At 36.7% G+C, this 22949-nt stretch overlaps 1 protein-coding gene across 9 annotated transcripts in view; it reads right to left on the reverse strand.

Moving 5' to 3' along the window:
* Positions 1–22949, reverse strand: part of RBMS3 (RNA binding motif single stranded interacting protein 3) — a 622722-nt gene that overhangs the window by 134755 nt on the left and 465018 nt on the right. For all 9 annotated transcript variants that reach the window (XM_045856807.1, XM_045856809.1, XM_045856814.1 and 6 more), the window contains one exon: positions 1112–1218. In XM_045856807.1, coding sequence (XP_045712763.1) covers positions 1112–1218 — 107 coding nt within the window. The remainder of the gene's footprint in view (positions 1–1111; positions 1219–22949) is intronic.

Below are 22949 nucleotides of genomic sequence, written 5' to 3' on the forward strand. Positions count from 1 at the left end.
GTTAAAGTAATGAGTTATAGGTTGTACAATACTTAGACATAACTATACTCTTTAAGAGGGGGTTTTGGACCTGCACGAAAATACTCAAAACAGATGGCAGCCTTAGGAACTGAGAAACGGCTAAAGGATTTGCTCAGAAAAATCGCGCCCCACTTCTTTCCTTACAACTCTCCTCTCTGTGCTGTGTGTAAAATGCTACATCAAATAGGATGCCTCTTAAATAATAAATGGATGAAGTGGGCGCTTTGAATAGAAATGCTAAATAAAGCTCTTCTGTTGAAATCATGGCCTTGGTACAAAATGGCATTTATTCAAGTCATTCAGACAACTTCATTCCATTTCACAAAGAATAAAAAGACCTCTTAGAAGCCTAGACACCTTTTCTTTGTCTTCTTACAATAGAAAATAACCAAAAATCATTCCAAGTGCAATTGGATCCATAGGCTTGCTTCTCTACCATTTGGTGTTAGTAAGGTAAGTGGATAATTAATGGTTACATGCTTTTCTCCTTGTTGTGAAAAACAAAACCTTGTGCATTATTACCTTTTATTTCTTCTTGGCCAATATAAAAATTTATACTTTACATTGATATATATATACATATATAACACATATCAACACATTTATGAACATATGGGCATATACATAAGTACACATACTTGTGCAGGTAAAACACCCCAATGGTAGAATGAAATAAATCTTATTTTTTGTTTGCTTTTTTCAAAATACGAACATTGAACTCTTACAATTGATTTCACTGAAAATATTTTCTTAAGTAATCATACCCTCAATTACGTATCACTAAATACCATACAATTACAGATCAATTCTTTGTGAAGAAGTCTTTCTGTGCATGGCTATGAAGTTCAAGTTGGGTTAATGACAGAAGACTTAGTGTAGTGTGGAATGGAGGTCAATTCTGAAGTCCTATACTGTTTCTCAAGTAAATTTATCCTGAGTGCATGAACACAGGCCTGCTCCTTTGCCCCCTGTGGAGCCATTTGGTTTTCCATGGGACCCGATGTCCTCAGGGACCCAGGCATGGGTCTTGCTGCTCTTCTTGAGGGCTGTCTGCTGCCCACTTTCTGAGCACAAGCCAGCCAGGACTCACCTCTCCTTCCCTGGGCCACGGCCTTCCATTCTGGGTGTATTTGCTTTGATTCTGTCTCTTCTTTTGTCCTCCATCAGCGAATTTGCACAGTAAAGGCTCACTAGGGGCTGGGGAGATAAGAAACCAATCCTCTATTAGCAAATCCCCCTTTAAAAATAAGTGATTATTTGAGTCACAGTAGGGCTTTGTAATGCATAGCTTTTGAAGTAGTCTCGCTTCTGGAGAGATATTTGGCCCTTTTTTAGTCTCCACTCTGTTGGCCTCTGTTCTAACCGGGCTTCAAAAAAGTACTGGCAGATCATAAAAGAAGATAACAAATACCGTTGAAAAAATAATCAGCTGAAGCAAAATGTGAACTCGCCTTAGAAGTGAAGAGGCAAGTGTCGACCCCTTCCAGTTATGTTAGAAACACATCCATAACCAGTATTTGGGTTTGGATAAACATTTCTCCTTTAAATCAACGTTGTTTTCACTATAGAGACCATCGAATTCTATCTTGGAAAGAGATAGGAGCTTCTTTCTACTAAGGGAGCTATTTTGCAATTGCAAGCAAATTAGCCATTTTTTCTCATTATTCTCTACAATTTCATAAAGCCTAGAAATTGATTGTTCACCCAACCCCTTTCACTCCAATTTCCCAGTAAATCTAGTCAGAATCCCAGGGAGACTAATTATTTGAATATTAAGTGAACCCACATAATAAAATACAGCCAACGGATATGGCCCTAACAAATGAATTATGGATGGGGGAAAGTATGGTCCTCAGTGGCTTATGTAAACTTAATTCCTCAGAAAAATTGACCCAACCGAAAGCATGACAGAATTCCTCTTCCAACAATAACATTGCAAAAATGATAATCTTTTAAAAACATAACAGGACAAAAATTATTCTTTGAGAATTGGTGCCACCTCCACATTTTTACTTGCCAGCAAAATTGCTACATGTTATTACTACAAATTATTTAAAAATGAATGAATTGGGGGAAAAAAAAGCCAAATGGGCCCAATAAACTTGATCAATACACTAACATGGCTGGGAGGGTTTTTTGTGTTGTTGTTGTTAGTGCATTTGCTTGAACAGACCAGATATTAATTTGTAAATTTACAGTTTGAAAACCAAAATGAACCCTTTCCTTCCCCACCCCTCCATACTCTGGTGGAAAAAAATTGTGTTTTGCTAAAAATGAATTGTATTAATAGCCCTAATTCTTTACCCCTCCCTGTATCCTTCTCTTTTGCCATGCAGTACAGTTGAGTCCTCTCAACCTGACTCTTGGTCTGACCCCAGGTAAATTGCTTTGGCCAATGAGATATTGTCAAATGAGACAAAAGCAGAAGATTTCAAATTTTTCAAGCATTAGGGCTCGCTTCTCTTGCTTCTCTGCGTGGCTACATGAATATGCCCAGCCTGGCCTGCTGGAAGATGGAACACAAATGTGGATGAGTCATCCCTACCATTGCAGCCAAGGCCATTTACTAATCTGGCTGAAGCAAAAAATGATTATGGAGTTCTTCACATTAGAAATAGTCTAAATTATTTCTTCAGATGAACACCAAATGGGTAAATGCAAGCAGTGGACCTCAAAACTTTGTGTAATAAATTTTCCTGTGAGATTTTAAAAGTGCATGTGTATATATATATATATATATATATATATATATATAAATTCCTCACTATAGGATATTTTCTCTCTTGACATTATAAACATTTGAGGTCCATCTATCCATTTAAAGGGTGTGGTCATGCTAACATATGAGTTTATCACCGGCAATAACACAGATTTCCCACCAAGACAACCAAATCTGGAAATACCTTAAATCTCCTGCTGTAAAGAATTGTAGATTCTACCTTTTATGCCTTGTTGGATAATGACTTTCACAAGATGTACTTGCTACTGTCGGAAGCAAGACTCATTATAACTTTCGCCTCCTAAAGCACATTCTTTTAGAGTACACAGTACAATACAGACTATCACAATGGCTTCTCTTCAGGCCATTCCTCTTGCTAGAGGCTTTAATACATACTCTGGGTGCAGTCAATTATTAGGGCTAGCAGTCGGCTTCCTGGCTTTGAGGTCTGGTTTCCTGCCTTACTAGTTATAAGAAGATACATACTTTAAAAAATGTATTTCTGTGACTCGTTTTCCTCCTGTATAAAATGGGGATGATAATGTTACCTACCTCAAAGAGCTGTTGTGAAAATTACATGAATTAATGCATGGAAAGGGCTTAAAACAAGGTATGGTACGTAAATAAACACCAACTCCATGTTAGCTCTAACTACCATTATCTATTAGCATCTCTGCTAGCCACACTGCCAGTTGTCAGCTGGGAAAGGTGATCACTTGTCAGAGTCAGAGTTCAGAGTGTTTAATCAACTGGGCTTAATTTTATATCATTTCTCTTCCATTTGAACTCCATGGTGGTTTGGCCACAGAATGTGTGACTCTTCTCCAAGAACGACAAAAAGATTTGCTCATGGAGAGGATCTGTGTTTCCAGAATGCTTCTTGCTGACGACGGCTTGTCATTGGGCCATCTGGCCCCTGCAGCCCAGGTCCCTCTCCTGAGTCATCAGCAAAGTCGGGCTTCCATTACCAGCTGTATGATATAGGTCATGTTATTCTTTTTTAAAATTTTTTTTATTTATTTATTTTAGAGGGGAAGGGAGGGAGAGAGGGAGAGAAGCATCAATGTGTAACCACACATTGGGGCCTCTGGTGCACCCCGTACTGGAGACCTGACCTGGCCCACATCCCAGGCGTATGCTGTAGCTGGGAATCGAACTGGCAACACTTCGGTTTGCAGGCTGGCGCTCAATCCACTGAGCCACACCAGCCAGGTGTAGGTCATGTTACTCATGTGTGTTGAAATGCACTTGCCCATGATGAATTACCCTTTCTCTGTTTTTAAAAAAGTATTTTTACTATTATTTTTTGTGATTCCATTGCAAAAGATCTATTGGCAGTTTAAATCCATCAAAGTTGCATTTCACTTACTAGAAAAAGTATGGTACCATCCACACAACAATAGATTTTACTGAGTGTTATTTTCCCCAAGTCCCATATTAAATTATTTGATAACAGTTGTAGAATGAAGTTCTTAGGAAATTTTTCTTTGTTGAAAGAGATAATCTCTACTTTTAGTTTGTTCTCCATAAAACAATAATATACCTATAATTACATATCTAAAAAGGCAGAATTTTCCCAATATTTAGTTAAAACATATGTATTAAATATATAATTAAATATGTAAAACATGTAGCACACGTTTATGTGATCAAGATAATTAATATATGTATATACATATGTATATATGCACACACAGGTGTGTACACACACGCACATACACACATGTGTACACACACATATTCAAAAGCCTTTTTTGTGAAGCTTTGGATGCTAAATAGTTAGGGGTGCTGCACTGACAGGAAAACGAGAGGCGCTGAACAAATTGTTAACCTTAGGATTTATTTCTTCTACACACTGGCATCACACAATTTTGCAGAGGCATCCTGGCAATGAAATTACGTAATCATATTCTAGTTTGCTAACTATCAAATACAGATAAACTAGGAGATTCTGGAATTTAAACCTGTCTTAAAATTTTCCATTTTTTTTTCAACTAAAAATTTCTAATTGCAGTTGCTACTCATATGAGTTTTGGTGCAGTGATTAGACATTTATGTAACTTGCAGAGTGAGCCACCCATAAGTCCAGTACCCACCTGACACCGTACAAAGTTATTACAGTGTTATTGACTAAATTCCCTGTGCTGTATTTTACATCTCAGTGAGTGTTTTAACTACCAATTTGTACTTCTAAATCCCTTTACCTTTTTCACCCAGCTCCCAATCCCCTTTGCAAAAACTTACTTTTACCCTAAGAGAAATTCAAAAAGTCATGGGGTGAGACTTTCTTTACTTCCAACTGAGATGTCTTTGTGTTTTATAGTGTCTCAGAAAACACAAATCTTAGCCACCCTGATATTTGAGAATTTCAATATACTGTAGATGTTGATAATGCCTTATTTATATTTACTGATGTTGCTAAATTGAAACAACTGCTGTTACTTCACTGGCTTGAAGATACTTATGATGAGAAAAATATAGGCCTGCAATGTATTACTACATGAATAAAACATAAAACCCTAGAAACAGATTTTCAATGTGTCACTCAAAAAAAGACGGATACATCCATAATATTATCCTTGAATTTCGGTAATGTAATTTTGATTTTTTTCATTTCTCAAGGGGGGTGTGTTTCATTGAGTGTACAAGAGATAACACTAGTACATTAGGTGAATTAGTAAATTAGGTATATAATTTTCTAGTGATTAGGTGAGTTCTAAATACTGCAAGATAAAATTCAAACACCTTGATTAAAAGATAAGAATTTGTCCTCTTCATCTTTTCCTTCATCATGCCTCTCCCACTCCTGAGTGGGGTTCGCAGTGCCTCCCCTGTATATGCCTTTCTTCCGACTTGGAATTTTCTTTCCCAGCTTTATCCCCCACCCCCAACACACTATGTAGCTCAAATGTCAGACTCTAAATACTCTGAAGTATTTATGGTCCTTGCTATGCTACTTCAAGCATGGTCCAAGGACCAACAGCACTGGTATCATCGCCTGGGAGCCTGCCAGAAATGCAGAATCTCGGGCCCTTCCTTAAATCTACTGGATCAAAATCTGCAATTGAACCAGATCCCCGGGTGATTAGTGTGCACACTGAAGTTTGAGAAACATGGATTTGCTTATAATTGACTCCCTAAGAGAAGAAGGAATACTTTTTAGATATCAGTCACGACTCCTCTGAGTAATGAGATGATTTCAGTAGCACAGAAATATCATATTGCCTACAATTTCCTTATTGCAGAATTATGGTGCCAATTAATTTTGTGAAGTCTCTTTTAACAGTAGTTAAAATAGAGACTGAGTGGAAACAATGCCTTTGTGGAAGTGAGATGCCGTTAAGAGCCACAGATTGTAATGTGCTAGAAGACATTATGGTCTATCATGGAAATGGGGAGTATTTAAAATATAATTATAACAATGCAAAGCAATAAAGTTGCATGGTAATTATGAAGAAGTAATTACTGTTTGCTTACTTAGGGGAGTATTTCTAGTCTTCTAAACTTTGTGCTAAATGTGAAACATCCAATGCATACACTGATAAGATAGTTTAAAGATGGATAGGACTTGCTGTTTTAAGCAAATAAACAAACAAAACAACAGCAAATATTTTGCTCAGCAAAATTACTGTAAAATCTTTCAGTTTGATTTTCTATTAAAACTTAACACATCTTCAGTTTTATGAACCACTAAGAATGTTCTCTAACACCGTATTCTACAAGTAGATATTGACATAGATTTTTAACTAATATATAGCAATAGCAGAATTTCTACTGTCCTTTAGAGACACTGAACTTTTTTCAATTTTATCATACAATTTTTAAATATTCTTCTACAATTTATAATAGATTGTGATGATGGTTTAAAAATATATCTCTTTATTACTTATCTCTAGTGGTTTAAACATTAAATTTAAGTTTTTTTCAGCTTAGATAGATTTAAAATGTTGTTTCAGAAAAAAAGAATAAAGGCAGAATGGGAGGAACTAGGTAACTAATGTCAAGTCTCAGAGTGAAAATAGAGGGATGAGATAAAAAATATTAAAAAAAGAATATTAAGAACTGTAATTTCAAATGGAATAATATTTCCATCTACAGATTGCCTTTTAGGTGCATGTGAATCAGTTTTCAAGCAAAATAATAAAGCAAGTTTAATCTCCACCCTAATTACTTCCATGCTATTCAGGGTGACTTGCACATTAAAAAGCTATTTATACGAATAATTACAAATGACACAGATTGAAGAATGTTACTCAAACTTAGAAATATTTTAACACATTCATTCACTAAAACAAATAACCCCCCTCCCAAAATCTCTTCTGTACATGATACATGCTGCACCACCCTGGACTTTGCACCCGGCTAGCGGCCATGGTCTCGAGAGGGAGAAAGACAAGTACAAGGCACTCTAATAGATGACAGTGGATGCTGTCATGGAGGTATGGACAGGTATTTGGAAGCACAGAATGGATGACAACTTCTGGCACTGTGGTCACAGAACATCCTCTACTTTAGATATCATGTCCAGTACCACAAATGCTTTAGAAACATCATAGTTTATATGCACAGCTTCCCCTTCACTGACCACCAGATCTCCACTGAACATGTGAAGGACTGATACCTGATATTACCCAATGTGGCTGAAAAACAGGCGTGCATCATGTGTTTGCTGAATGAAAATATAACCGAATCACATGGACACAATGATAGGATTTAGTTGAAATACTTTTAGAACACCTGGACCATCTAGACTTGAAGTTGTAAACTGGCAGCCTTACAACAATATATTTGACCTCCTTTCATGTCTTACTATAATTCTCCGCAGTCCTTAAACTGAAGTGTTGTATATACTCAACTTCCTTCATATGCAGGCAGAGGTAGCCTATACTGATCTGGAGTAAACATGATAGATGTAAGTGTATTTCTTGCTAACTTTATGCTTGAACCATGCCCTTATTTTTCCAGACTTATTCCAAAATACTTATTTCTATTATATCCAGTTTTGTAAAGTCCCTGATTTGTGTGCAAATGATTTGTTATATTCTTTCCCACATATGTTCTATACATGGTAGACTTCTTATGCATATATGTATGGGTGTGCGTGCGATATCTATCATCTCTCTCATATATCTTTCTAGGTGTATAGCTTGCAACTTCCTAATTTAAGCCAAAATTTACATGGGAAACACTACATGAAAGTTATTATATTTTGGTAAAGTGATCTATTTGGCTACATTCTCTTTCAACTTCCAGCACCCTCTTTACCACTTAATTATGTATTATATACTGTTTGTTATAAGCAAAATGTAGTTATTTGGGCAGTTCTGAGTTATAATAAACTTCCAGTCTGGAAGATACACATAACCTCTTTCATATGATCCTAAAATTTGTTTACTTCAAATCCTTCATTTTATCAACAAGCAAAATAAAAGTTAAATGAATTCCCAGCTATATTGTGGTAGCTGGTGGCAAAACACCCATAGCTGTGTTCTCCAGTTTTCTCCCTCCAACTGCTTACTTTCTACCTTCCTTACCATCAGAGGTAAAAGGAAATGACTTTTCAGCAGTTCTTGTGACTGACTTCATAACTTTGGGATGGAAGAAAAAGACTGAATATTCATTAAGATATGATTACAGTGGTTCTCTGCCCACAGGTTAGAATTAGAATTAAAACTAAACAGCCGATGTGATCTCCTAACATGATTTCCATTGCCATTCTAATAATAGTTTGTTTTAACAGAATAGACAAATTACATGCGCTATATTTACAAGTGTCAGACACATGGTTACCCCTATCATTTAGGCCAAAACAGGCACAACACAAACCCCCAAAGTGGAAATAAACAAAAAGTTAATGCACTTCAAAGAAAATGTAATTTGCATGTGCATTACCAATTTTACCCCTTTGTAATGGATTGATGCTCTTATTTAGTTTTCAGTACAATTCTCTACTAGGGGAAGCAGCCGCACAGAAGAGGAAAATGCCCCACAGTGATAATAAAAGCAGAGAACATCTGTTTTCCCAGACACACGACAGAGAAAACCACTTTTTGATCAATCACATTATTGAGGTAATTACATTACCTCAAACTCACCTCTCTGTTTTAAGTATTAAAAACACCATTATTTCTTTAATTTGTCAACAATTCTCTGCTCATTCTTTTCATTTATGAAACAATTATTTTTAAAGAAAAACCAAAGTGAATCAGGAAAATTACATTAACTTTTCAAGTATATGGGATGCAAAGGATGCATTAAAGGTTAAATCTGGTTCCTTTTCTGGGGAATATGACCAAAACATTATCTGTGCCTAATGAAGGCATATTTTGACACCAAGAAAGTAGAAATTATCAGTAATTTCAAGAAGCATCAACTGGCTTACAGCTGACTGATTTACGCACCCAACTACAGATTGGGGAACCCTGTACAGTTGGAAGGCAGAACATTGATGAAAAGCCTCCTAAGATAGAGTCTTAAAAATAAAAGAATCTTACTTATTGACCAAGATGGACCATTGCCTGGTCTTCCCTCATTCCTCCATCCCCTGTATTTCAGCCCCATGCCTGCCTCTGACAAAGCTTTTTGCACACTGGATGCCATGTTCATAGGTGGTGACACACTCTGTGGAATGTGACACATTTTACTAAAGTGAAGTGCAAGGAAGAAAAACAGCAGCTATAATCTTAAAGTATAATACCTCTTTGATATTAAAAATAAATAAATGAGTAAACAATTAAATAAATGGAAGCAGGACACATATAAAAGTCAGTAAATTCAAACTATCTAAAGACTAAAACAAAAAGTATAAGGCCTCTTTTCAACTCCCCTCCTCCCTTTTTTTATAATTCAAATGCATAAATATATATCTACTAATCTGTCTAGTTCTCTCTCTTTTTTTATTAATTCCAAAAGGGGCACTGTTGCTTCATAGGTGGGTTTTGGTCTTTGTTTACATTAATTCTATATGATAAATTTTCTATATTGTCACATATCACCCTTTTGAAATGCTGCTCAGTATTGTAGCATAATTATCATGCACCATTATTTGTAAATGTCCATTAGTCATTAGTGGGCAACCAGCTAAATCTTATTAAATTTCCATAATGCATTTCCATGTTCCTCTCTATAATTACGAGAATTTGATGTGATTGAAGTCAGGAGCTGGATCTTGTTCACCTTTGCCTAGCATCTGCCCCAGTGGCCTGGCAGAGTGGCTGGGGGTTAATGCACATTTCATTATCTGTTGATCAAATTACTAAATAAATTCAGGCAGATAGACAAAAAACGGCTTGCGATTCATTACATTAATTAAATTTTAAAGGATTGAATAGTGAGGGCGCAACCATTCCTTCTTTTAAGAGAGCATAGAGTCCCCTGATTTCCGTGTTTCAATATAACTAGCCAGTGTACTTGACAAAGAAATAAACAAAACGAGAATTCCAAGTCTTATCCCAGCTGTAGCGTTAATTTCATGTGGGACTCACAGTAACGGCCCTAGGTAAAAACAAATGGTGAGGGAAAGGTAGGGATGAATCTTTTAATGAAGAACATCGGGATTCTTCCCGTTATCAACTTACAGTCCAACACCAACGCAGAAAACACATATGCAACCCGAACTGATCTCAACTCAGGTCAAGAAAACATATCTCCATTTCCCACATGCTGTTCCTAAGCATATATTTCCTGTGCTAGAGGCTGAAAGAATTCCCAGAATGCAGTGAACTGAGTTAGTAGAAATAAATATAATTCCAGTTTCAAAGTAAAGCCGTATATTACACCGTAGGTGTCAGTTAACAAGGCTAGACATTTCCGTGGGGATGAGAACCTCCCCTTTAGTGGGTGAAGGATTTACTGGGCAGTGGCGTGGGACTGATCTTTTTCTAATTTGAGAGCCAAAGCACTAAAATTGTGACAGTTTGAAGAGTGCTTCATGTAGCCTAAATCACTTACTCATCAGTACTAAGTACATTTTACCCAGATAGTAAAAACTGAGTTTTTTAAAAAGGTGTTAAAGGCCTTGTGTGCTGTAACATCTACGAATACATTAATCTGAGTCATACAAAAATAAAACAAAATAGCTTGGCAGTCCCCACCTATGGAGGAGTTTGCTATAAAAACAATGGCTACAAATGGGTCTCAAATAAAATATCCATTTGTTCTTGTTATAGAAACACAGGGATAAAAGAGCTTGGGGCTAGACGACCTCAGGGGAAGGTTTGAGTCACTATCCTAAATCCATTTTTCTTACATAGGTACCAATTCTTCCATTGGGACTGAACAGTAAAGGCCTGCTAGATGGATTCGAATTGCCTTTAGATCTTCCTACAATGCAAACTTTATCACGTTAATCCCCTGCGTGTTCACGTGCAGGATAAAATCCAAGCTCCTTAGCACAAAACACCACCTAACTTCAACATAAATATACACTTCCACTTACAGGGTTACTCACAAATGGTAGAGACCCTTCACACACCTTCTGATTCGATTACACTGTTCTATCTGTCTGGGCTGGCTTCCCTCCTTTCCCAGTTGTTCGCTTTCATAGAATCTTGCCTGTTTCTTTTTCCATCCACCATCCCCACCCCACCCCACCCCCGATGCCCAAAGAGTGAACCTCCATTAATTAATTTTTAATACAATTTATTTAATTTATTTATTCATCCTTGCCTAATATTCATTCAAAATTAATTTGAGCCATGGTGCTGTATATCAAACATTGTGCCGTCCGTGAAAGCTTCAAGCACTGAATTAGAATGGATACAGGCCTAGTCCTTAAAGAATTTTCTTCCTGATAGCAAAGCAGAGATTAAACAAGTAATTAAAAAATCACAAGTCAACTCCAACCTCTTTTTGTATGCATCTACCATAGAGACATAGAACTGGATATGTATAAAACACCTCGGCTCATTCATGTTTATATGACTTTCTCTACTAACTCAGAAACCTCTTGAGGGTAGGATCTCTGCATAATTCATCTTTGTATTCCCAAAGCATCATGTAGTTCCTGGAACCTAACAGTTTACACACACACACAATTTTAGCAAACTCTCTTTTAATTTTTCAGAGCAGAAGACACTCTGAAAACTATCCTATGACTTGAAGACAGCAGAGCAAACACACTGTGATTGTTCCTTCCGCATCCACTCAGCTAAACAGGCCAAGCCTGCCCTCTGACACAGTTGGGCAGTATACACATCCATCCAGTTTTAAAATATTTCTGCATAAGGCCCTGGCTGGTGTGGCTCAGTGGACTGAACCAAAGGGTCATCAGTTTGATTCCCAGTCAGGGCACATGCCTGGATGATGGGCCATGTCCCCATTTGGGGGTGCACAAGAGGCAACCACACATTGGTGTTTCTCTCCCTCTTTCTTTCTCTCCCTTATCCTCATATTTCACACAGTTCTCTCAAACTGTGGATAGAAAGGGAATGATTTATAGGATTCTTTTACTAATAATGAATTTTATTTTTATATCCCCATTTTATTATTTACTCATTGTAAAAGATTAGACCAGCCAATAAAATATCTGGAACTTACTTATAAATTGTGGCTGCCTCCTAACTCACAGTATTCTGTGACTTTACATTCAGCAGTAACCCCAAATCTGCTATATGGTAACCTATAGTAAATGTTTGTTGAACAAATGATTGGGAGTAATGATATGACTGTTATGTAATACAGGCCAGTGAACAGCTTATATGAACCATGAAACACACAAAGCAAATGCTAGGTGTTATTAATATTGGTGGGGCACATATAAAAAGTAACCCTGAGGCTGGGCCTTTCTTCTATTCTCATCGTAGGAACTGGACAGTCCACTGAAAGTAGACCTATAACTCTGCAGTCATCGCAGTGATGCGTTTTAGAAGTGAAGAGAGTTCAAAGGTTCTATTTCAAACCATGAAACTTAAAGTGGTAAGAAGAGAGTGTCCTTTTTACATTGATTATGATCTGTTTGACTAGGCTGACTTTGTAAAAGACCGACATTCGCTACATCACAATAAAACACTCTGCTTTGTTTCACTCTCGTAGGCATAGCCTATGGGAGGCCCTGTTGAAGTTGCCAGATAATAGAAAGGACAAAGTAGTACCAGTCTCTACTTTTTCCATGTTGAAGGTGCTTAAAGAAATTAAGAACAATCTAACAATAGCCAGAGGGAAGGGGAGAGGGGACAATGGGGGAAAGGTTTTCAGGAACTACTATAAAGGATACATGAACAAAACCAAAGGGGAGGGTAGAAGCAAGGAAGGGAGGTGGGGTTGGCTGGAGTTGGAGGGAGTGGTGGAGGGAAAATGCAGATGACTGTAACTGAACAATAATAAAATAATTTAAAAAAAAAGAAAGTTAGCTAACCTCAGACTAACTTTTGCCTGCCCCTCTCTCTGAAAATGAGATGAAACAGTCCTCTTCTTACAAGCTTTGGTGAACTCCTGTCTTGGTAGTGGGCATGTACATCACACTGTAAGCTTTGGCTACACCTGAGGCCTTCAGAGGAACAGGAAGGATGTCTTCTGAAGGGAGATTGTACCCAGAATGAATCACGTGGTGGTTCACACGGGAAGCTGGCTCTAAGCAGAATGTCCGCAACCAAAATCGGTCACTTGCTTTCTCACACGGGAGGTTGGTTCTGAGAAGACTGGTTTCAGACGGTCAGGAGGAAGAACCCCCTGCCTTTTTATAGAAAATAATTATAAAAAATATATCAAAATATTCTCCTGGTTGGTAACTATAAAAACAGAAAGTGAGTAAATTTCAATTTAAGATTGGATATAAATTGTAAGCTCTAAACAACAAATGAACATTTTCTTTTTTTTCTTTTTTTAAAAGATTTATTTATTTATTTTTAGAGAGGGAAGGGAGGGAGAAAGAGAGAGAGAGAGAGAAACATCAATGTGCGGTTGCTGGGGGCTGTGGCCTGCAACCCAGGCATGTGCCTTGACTGGGAATCGAACCTGTGATGCTTTGGTTTACAGCCCGCACTCAATCCACTGAACTACGCCAGCCAGGGCAACAAATGAACATTTTCTAAGATGAATTATATAGTCACCAATTTTGAAATAAAGCCTCCTATGATTGACATTGTGCTAGATGCTCTTAGAACATTATTACATTTACTCTTCAAACAGCCTGTTTTTAAGTTGAAAATCCATTTTGAGGTAGAAAACTATAGATCACAGAGTTTAGGTGAGTTGAACAAGTATACACAGATAATAAATGTCAGAACCAGACTTTAATTTCAGTTCTATGATATTCTACAGTTCATTCCATATGTCTTCCTTCCTGTGCATAATTGTCCCCTCCTTCTTACTTCTTATCACAGTTATCACTACCTTGAATAATTAATTACAGCGCTTTCTCAATAGTAGGAGAACAATAAGGATATTTATTTACTCAAAAATTATTTATTGGGCACTGATTATCTTCCAGGCAAAATGCTAGGTCCTACAGAACTAAATTAGTAAAAAAAAAAAAAAAAAAACCCAAGCAAACAAACAAACAAAAAAGTCCCTGCTGTCACAGACCTTATATCGTAGTAAAGAGAGATTGACAATAAATAAGAAAATGCATACATAATACTTCCTTTTTGATAAGTGCTGAGGAAAAATAGCCAAGGCAATGTAAGGGGCAGAGGGTGGCAGGGGAGGTAGTGATATTTTAATACAGAAATCTGGAAAGATCTAGACAAAGATCTAAATGAGGGAAAGGGGAAAGTTATGGAGATATGTGGAAGCAAAGTATTCCAGAAACAGGGACAGAAGGATAAATATCCGGAGGTGAGTGCATGCTTGGATCTTTGGAAGAAAGACAATGTAGTTTGGGGTCTGAATTGAGGAAGAAGGAGGGTGATGGAGGAGGAGATCAGGAAGGAAGTAGGGTTCTGATGTTGACCCTCTTTTGGACCAGAGTAAAAGGGAATTTGGTATCACCAGAGGTTAGCAGGGTGATAGCAATGGACCCTCAGGAGGAAGACCCATCTTACGAGATGAGAACCAAGTTTCAAGGGATAGCTGTCCTTCATTATGTGGAGATACAGCCATTGACAGACCTAAAGATTTGGGGTTTATTTCTTTGTAGATAGCAAGTCCCACTGTGGAATAAATGTTTTCATATTTAAATAAGAGTGTTAGAGGAAAGTCCATCTAAGGTCCCTCATCTTATCCCATCTGGCTCCCGATTCTCTAGTTACAGTGGAGAGCAGGATAGAAATTTCCTTCAGTTAGGCTCAAAGGAGTAGAGGAAAGTAGCAATAATATGATCTCAAAGGAACCCAAGTTTGGGTGGAATAGAGGTTAAGAGTGAACAAAGAAGAAGATAACATCCTTTGTGGGCATTTATTCTTGTTCCTTCAGTGATTATGAATCAAAAAAGTAAATCAAATGTTTGGTAAATGATTGTTACTCTAATGATGCTGGTCTGTTTCATTGTCCAATCTCAGCATGGAATCAAGTGCAAGGAAAAACAATAAGGAAGATGTAAAAGCAATTCAAATCTACTCTACTATCTTTATACATGTAAAGAAGATCCCAATAATAAGTATCCCTCTTCCTTCCTTTCCACTCTCTCTGAGTATCCCATCTGCCCCAGGGCTTCCTTAGTCTTTGTTCTTCCTCCCCTATTATCTAGGATCTAATCCTATTTTTGGCTGGAAGATGATATTGCCAGTCTGGCCTACCTCTGGCCAAATTTGCAGCTCTACCCACCCATTATCTTTATCAGAAAAGAAAGAAAACACGTACGTACAACATTCTTTTGGAAGAAGAGGAGGAATAAAGGCTGCCAATACTCAGGCACTCATATAGTTTTTTTCCCTAGCAGAATTGATCTGTTAGCTGGTTATTCCTCTAGTGGAGTCAGGAGTTTTTTGTTAAATAGGTGAAATTCACTCTAACCTGGTATTGTAATCACGGTCATCACGGTCATCAAAATGGAAATGAATTATACGTTGCTTACTGCTTTAAGTTTTTTAAGAGATATAAATACAGACTATTCGCTGGCTTTTGTTCTGTTAAAATTATTGAACTTTCCTAGCATTTTGACAGTGGAGCAACTGTACAGAAATATCTGAACTTAAAAGACAATTGGCAGCATCATCTGATTAACCCAAATGCTGCAATAAAACAATTCTTTAATTGGCCTACTTTTATGTGAAATATACACACACATTCCTTTCATGAGAGGGGTGGAAGATATTCTAGGTATTTGTGTGTGTGTGTGTGTGCGTGTGTAGGTGTTTGTGCGAATGCCTGTATGGAAGAGAGTATACAATGAGAAGGAATAGCTTGGAGTATATTTTAGATCTGCATTATTAGAGAAAAGAATATTAAATGGTTTCTATGAGGCTGCACATATATTAACAAATGCAAAAGTATCTCTTGTGATTTTCCGACCAAATAAAAATGATTTCAATCCCACTCCAAGGAGTAAATCTCATCACTCACAATGTACAATTGAACAAAGTCCCAAGAGTTGTTTTCTTTTACTTTCCAATCAGTTTTTAGATTGTCCTCATATTTTTGATCTCTCAAATATTTGTTAAAATCAACAAACCCAAAGCTGCCCTTTCATCCCTACATGTCTGCTTTAATTTGTCTTTTTTTACTAACCTCTCCATAAGGAAAATTTCAAATATACACAGAAGTAAAGAGGATAGGATACTGAATCTCCATAGTCTTCACCCTGTTTCAATAATTATTCATCATATCCTGATATTGTTTTAGCTAGCATTCCTGTCCCTTTGTAGGCTGAAGGATTTTTAGGCAATTCACAGAATATGCAAATGTTTTTACATAAAAGCCCTAGAAAATTTGTTAAATTCTTGGACTTTCCTTGGACTTTCTTTTTTTTTTAAATTATTTTATTTTTTCAAGTGAACTCTTTTTTTTAGGTATTTTTTATTGATTATGCTATTACAGTTTTCCCAATTTTTCCCCCTTTATCTCCCCTCCACCCTGGCCCCCCAACCCTCCAACATTCCCCTCCCCTTAGTTCATGTCCATGGATTGTACATAAAAGTTCTTTGAGTCCTCTGTTTCCTATGTCATTTTTTATCTCTTCCTGTTTATTTTATGCCTACTAATGATGCCTCTTCTTCCCTGTACCTTTCCACCTTATTCCTCCCTTCTCCCTCCCCATTGAAATTCCTCCATGTGATGTCCATTTCTCTGATTCTGTTCCAGTTCTAGTTGCTTGCTCAGTTTATGTTTTTTTTTATGGTTCATTTGTTGATAGTTGTGAATTTGTTGTCATTTTACTGTTCATTGTTTTGATCTTCTTTTTCTTAGATAAGTCCCTTTAACATTTTGTATAATGAGGGCTTGGTGATGATGAACTTTAACTTGAACTTATCTGGGAAGCACTTTATCTGCCCTTCCATTCTAAATGAAAGCTTTGCTGGATAGAGTAATCTTGGATGGAGGTCTTTGCCTTTCATGACTTGGAATACTTCTTTCCAGCCCCTTCTGGCCTGCAAGGTGTTTTTTGAGAAATCAGCTGATGGTCTAATGGCCACTCCTTTGTAGGTAACTGTCTCCTTTCCTCTTGCTGCTTTTAGGATTCTCTCTTTACCTTTAATCTTGGGTAACTTAATGATGATGCACCTTGGTGTGTTCCTCCTTGGGTCCAACTTCTTTGGGACTCCTTGGACTTTCTTATTGAACTTACCAAGTTCAACAGTTGTGCCAAAACTAAACAAAATCTAAAGCATATTATAATTACTATACATTCATTAGCTTTAAGTGAACAAAAACTCAAAATAGAAACCTGTGCTCTGCTATTAAATATGGCTATGACAGAATAGGACTTCATTAGAATAATGGTATAGTTCACAAAAGGCAGGCATATGAATGAAAGCAACAATGGCATAGTAGAGAAAGATCCCGTGAATGCATTCCTGACAGCCTGTCCGTGTACTGTGGCTGTCTGAGGTGTATGCCCTCACCTAACTGCCTTAGAGGGAAGGACCTCTCTGAACTGTTCCTCTCTGCCTCCTTAACTGGCCCATCAGCAACTGAGACACAATACATTGAAGTCCTTTATTATCACAGACATAGGGAAACATCAAATAAAAAGGTGAACGAAGAGTCATCTCTGTTCTGTATTGAGAACAGGTGCTCTGACTCTACAAAACATAAATGGGAAAGCCACATCCCACTATGCAGATTCATAGTGTTTTATTTAAAGCACAAAGCTAGAGTGGTTCAGATTTATCCCCTTTACTGGATTTAAAATGACTAGTCTGATTGCTTCATGAGAAAAAGGCATTGAAATGAGTCACTGTACTGATACTTTACTAGCATTATGCTACTGGTCCAAGACTTAATATAGAAAATTATAGATCTTAGCCCAGGATAATTTTAATCTCTGCCCATAATAACAGGCTTTCAGCTGCCAAAGGCAAGAGCCTTGTGTGCCGAAATTGGAACTCTGACCCTAGATACAAAGTCATAACTACTAAGCACAAAGAGAAATTCCAGAACTTTCAGGAGTTACAAATAAATAAATGTGGATCTGAATCTTTATCCACGCAATGTGGATCTTGTATGACATTGTCTCTTAGGTCAGGGAAGGTAGGAACTCTTGCTTAACATAAACTATTTAATTGGACATGATTGAAAAGATTTTAAAAAGCATGTTTAATTCATGCTTAATTAATTCATAATTCTAAATGGCTTCATCCATTTATTTCTCCAAAACAGGCTTTTCCAAGATAGTGTCAGGTAGGAACGTCTTGAAATGACAAATGTACAAGAGAGGACCAAAGACAATCTCAGAATTTATTTATTAAAAAATTGTGTATTTACTTTTGCATGTTTAAATTTCAGTCATTGAATGCCTTTGATGCAATACATCTATCGAGACTTTTTTCCCACTGCTCAAGACAGTTTCTGAACTTGTTGATTCTGATGCCTTTTAGCATTTCTGCCTTTTTTTCTTTCACCTCTTCCACAATGGCAAAACATTTTCCTTGGGGGACTTTTTTCACTCAGGGAAACAAACCAAAAAAAGGTCACTGGGGGGTGATTGGGTGAACAGGAAGTGTGAGACACAGGGGTCATGCTGTTTTGGGTCAAAAACTGCTGAACACTCAGCATGGTGTGGGCACCTATCATGAAATGGGCAAATGCACTGATTGTTCAAAAAACAAATCACTGAAGCCAAACACAGCCTCTCACAACAATGCCAGCTAGTACACTGATACAGATGGGTTCCTAGCATACTCACATAGCAGGGGAAGCCTGTTCTAGCAGGGACACACCCTCCAGAAGATAATTCCATTTTGGGGGGATTTCCCTCTATATTTACTCTATGCTATTTATTGTCCTGTGTGCCATACAATATATAGCCTCTTGCATCTTTCACTTTTTCCTGAGTACATTATTATCTCCATCTTATGAATTGTATAAATAAATCTTAGTGAAAAATCAATCAAAAATCACATAATTAGTAAGAGGCTGGATACACCAGCCTAACTGAATCCCAAGCCTGAACCTTTCGCTGATGTCTATATTCAGTCACATTAGTAACATTCATTCCTTCACAGGAAATAATTTTAGATTATTCAATAATGATATTAATCATATTGTCTAATATTGCACAATCTCCCAGAGAAAGCCTAAATTAAAAGACAACTAAGAGTTTGTTTTACCAAGAAATATGATGAAATTACATTTATGGCAACATTTTTGTGTCCGGCGCTCCCTAACCTCAAACACAACATTCTAATAAATGATTGTGAAATTTTATTTACAAGCTCAGTCATGATTGCTTTCTAATTCGTAACTCCCCCACTGCTGTCCACTTTATCAGGAACCATGGACTGTGCCGGTCCCATGGGAACCAATTATAGGCAAAGCAATGCAAAGAGCCTGCTCAGCCCATCTCAGTAAAGGCGGTCAGTCATTTTACAGTTAAAACAATATTTACATAACCATGGAATCCATACCACATCTATTTGCATATTTCCTGATATAAACAGAATTACCACCAAGAGCAGAAAATGTAAAACTACCTATTTTTAATATGAACCAAAGAAAGAATACAGCAAAATGTTATAATCTATTGTTTGCCCCACACCTCAGAAGTATAATTTAGCCCTGGCTGGTGTAGCTCAGTGGATTGAGCACAGGCTGCGAACCAAAGCATCGCAGGTTCGATTCCGAGTTAGGGTACATGCCTGGGTTGCAGGCCATGACCCCCAGCAACCCCACATTGATGTTTCTCTCTCTCTCTCTTTTTCCCTCCCTTCCCTCTCTAAAAGTAAATAAATAAAATCTTAAAAAAAAGAAGTATAATTTATGCTTTCTGTGAACAAAACATTGAGACTAATCTTTAACATTTGGTTCTTCATAAGACAAACAATAGAAGATGGAATTTCTTTTCCATTAATGGTGGAACAAAACAAAACCCTGGTTAATGTCCATGGATTTGGTAAATTAGTTATATGTTATAGCAAAAATATTTTGGTTATAGATTGTGACCAATGAAATATACCTCAGTGGCTCTTGGAATAAGCAAATATAAGCTAAACGTATACCTATGAATATCATTTCAAAATTTCCATATTTTAAGATAACACTTTTACTGACAACATAAAAATCACTGGAATACTGCATTGTTTCTCTACATGACCTTGTGTCTTTAAATTTTAAACTAAATTTAACATTACTTTCCAGTAAAGACATAGAGTTTTATTCTGCAAGAAAAAAAGTTCAAGAACAACTTGTTCTTCTGAAGAAACATAGCACAGTTTCATTTGAGTGTATTTACATTCATGTGACAAATGACAGCAAAGGACTTTGAGCAGATAGAAGTCACAGTGCAATCATGGTGTAAACTGTAGGAGTCTGTCCGATGTGGCAAAGGGGATGAACTTAAGTGTGAATTCTGCATATCGCCCAGTCTAAGTGCTAAACACTACCATGGATGCTTGGTCGTACAGGCAACACCGAATGGCATGAGAAGAAAGAAAGAAAGAAAAAGCAAGAAAGTGAGCAAGAAAGAAAGAGAGGTAAATGTGGTATGTGAGATTCTAATGGCAGCTTTAACAAATTTCCACAAACTCAGTGGCTTAAAACAATACAAGTTTATTTTCTCACACATCTGAAGGTCAGCCACAGTAAAATCAAGGCATTAGCAGGGCTGTGGCCTTTCTGGAGGTTTCAGGGGAGCCTCTGTTTCCTTGAAATTTCAACTTCTAGAACTTGTCTGCATTACTTGGCTTTGGTCCGTCCCTTACATTTCTCCAGTATCTTGCTTCTGTTGTCACCTTTGGTAGTACTAACTCTGACCCTCCTGCCTCCCTTGTATGAGGGGTCTTGCATAATAATCCAGGATAATCTTCCCCATTATAAGATATTTTACTTCATTATATCTGCAAAATCCCTTTTACCATGAAGGGTATATATTTTTGCAGGTTCCGGGATTTGGGACATGGATACTGCTGGGTGCTATTACTCAGGTTACCACAGAGGGCAAGAAATGAAAGAAAATGCAAAAAAGATGGAGGACCTGAAAGTATGGGTCTAGCGATAATAATAGTAACAATAAGAACAATTATTATACATTAATTCAGTAAATACTATATATTGGAGCCATTAAATCATATCACATAATGTCTGGTACACAGTAGACACCCTTTAAAACAGCGAGCCTAAATTAGCTACCTGGGTCATGTCGGCAAATGCTGAGGGCCTGCTTATATCTAGATACCCAGGGTTAATATTGAGAACCAAATCATCTTTTGAACAAAGTTTTAATGAAAAGTCTTAAGAAGTGTTTTGTTAATTCAGTCCATTCAAAATGCAAGAAAAAGCTTTTGAAATTAGATACGGTCCCAGGATGCATTTAGAAATCACATAAAATGGACAGTGTGCAGAAAAAGGCTAATTCAAACTAATAAGTCCAAAAAGGAACATTCATTTACTGTGGTAAGATGTGAAATATTGCAAAGAATGAGTCCAAGGTATAAGTACAACTGAAGAGCTAAGAACAGCCATTGTAAGAGAACATTTTCTCCTCATGGGAATCTTCATTTGCATTTATTGGCCCAACTAAGAAAATACAACACTAAGTGATTAGATAAAAAAGATAAACAATTACTAAGGTCTTCTATTTTATGCCTATGAGAAAATTAGAGTTGGATTTCAGATTGTGTCTCTTTTTCCTAACAAGAAAATAGAAACATTTATGAAAATAGAATAAATTTTGCCTCATGACAATTTCAGGAATTATTATAATTTTGGTATTCATCTATTTTGACATATTACTCCAATTATCGAAACCATCATTTCCTGATGAACTTTTCAAAACTGCAGATTAGTCTCAAAATACTTCCAAATCTACATTCAAAACCCATGTAATATTGTATGCCAACTATAGTTAAATAAATAAATAAAGTAAAAGTGATTAATATCATCTTCAATTTAAAAAAATTTTCTATATCTAACTTCATTATATTGGGGATTTCCAGTAAATTGAGGTAGAGAAAAGGCGTATTAAATTAACATAACTACTAGAAGCTCCAAAATAGCTCCTCCCATGAGGGAGGGGCATCATCTATAAAATTTGGGAAGTTCTATAAAGTTTGAGAAATTCCTAATCATCATAATTTTTAACACATAAAATAATAACAGGTATAAATATCAGAAAAAATTATTAGGGTAATATATGGTAAAAATCTTTGAGAAATATTCTTTTTGTAGTATTTTTCTTTATGTTTATTGTCTAACAATTATTTTAAACATTCTTTGAATTAATAATTTTTATAATATTTGCAAAAGAGAGTACACAAAGAAGAAATCTGTAACCTCCTTCCCCGCCCTTTTGCCTGAGACCAATAATTGTTATTATTTTGGTGTATTTCGTTAGAATATTTTTCCATACTAAATGAGTCATTCATGAAATAAATAAAACATGAGTTTATTTTTATTGCATTTTTAGGTATTGCTTTATAAATATTTTCAGTGTTATTCCAATTATATCTTTAAACTGTTTGTTCATTAGTAACTTTGAAAAGTGTAACACCATGAAACCTCCTAAGAGTCTGACATTATTTCCAGAAAAACAACCTAAAAGCATAAAATGAAGAGGTCTTATTTTTTTAAGCGAAGTCCGAACACTTCAAGCAAGTTATCGGCAGCACATGTGGGTAGCTGTGGGCCTCAGACAACAAGGTTTTCTGACTGGGAATCACTGCAGAGGAATCGTGTA

This window comes from Phyllostomus hastatus, unplaced genomic scaffold (genome assembly GCF_019186645.2).
Source record: "Phyllostomus hastatus isolate PE091 unplaced genomic scaffold, TTU_PhHast_1.1 phas_scaffold_129, whole genome shotgun sequence".
Taxonomy (NCBI): Eukaryota; Metazoa; Chordata; class Mammalia; order Chiroptera; family Phyllostomidae; genus Phyllostomus; species Phyllostomus hastatus.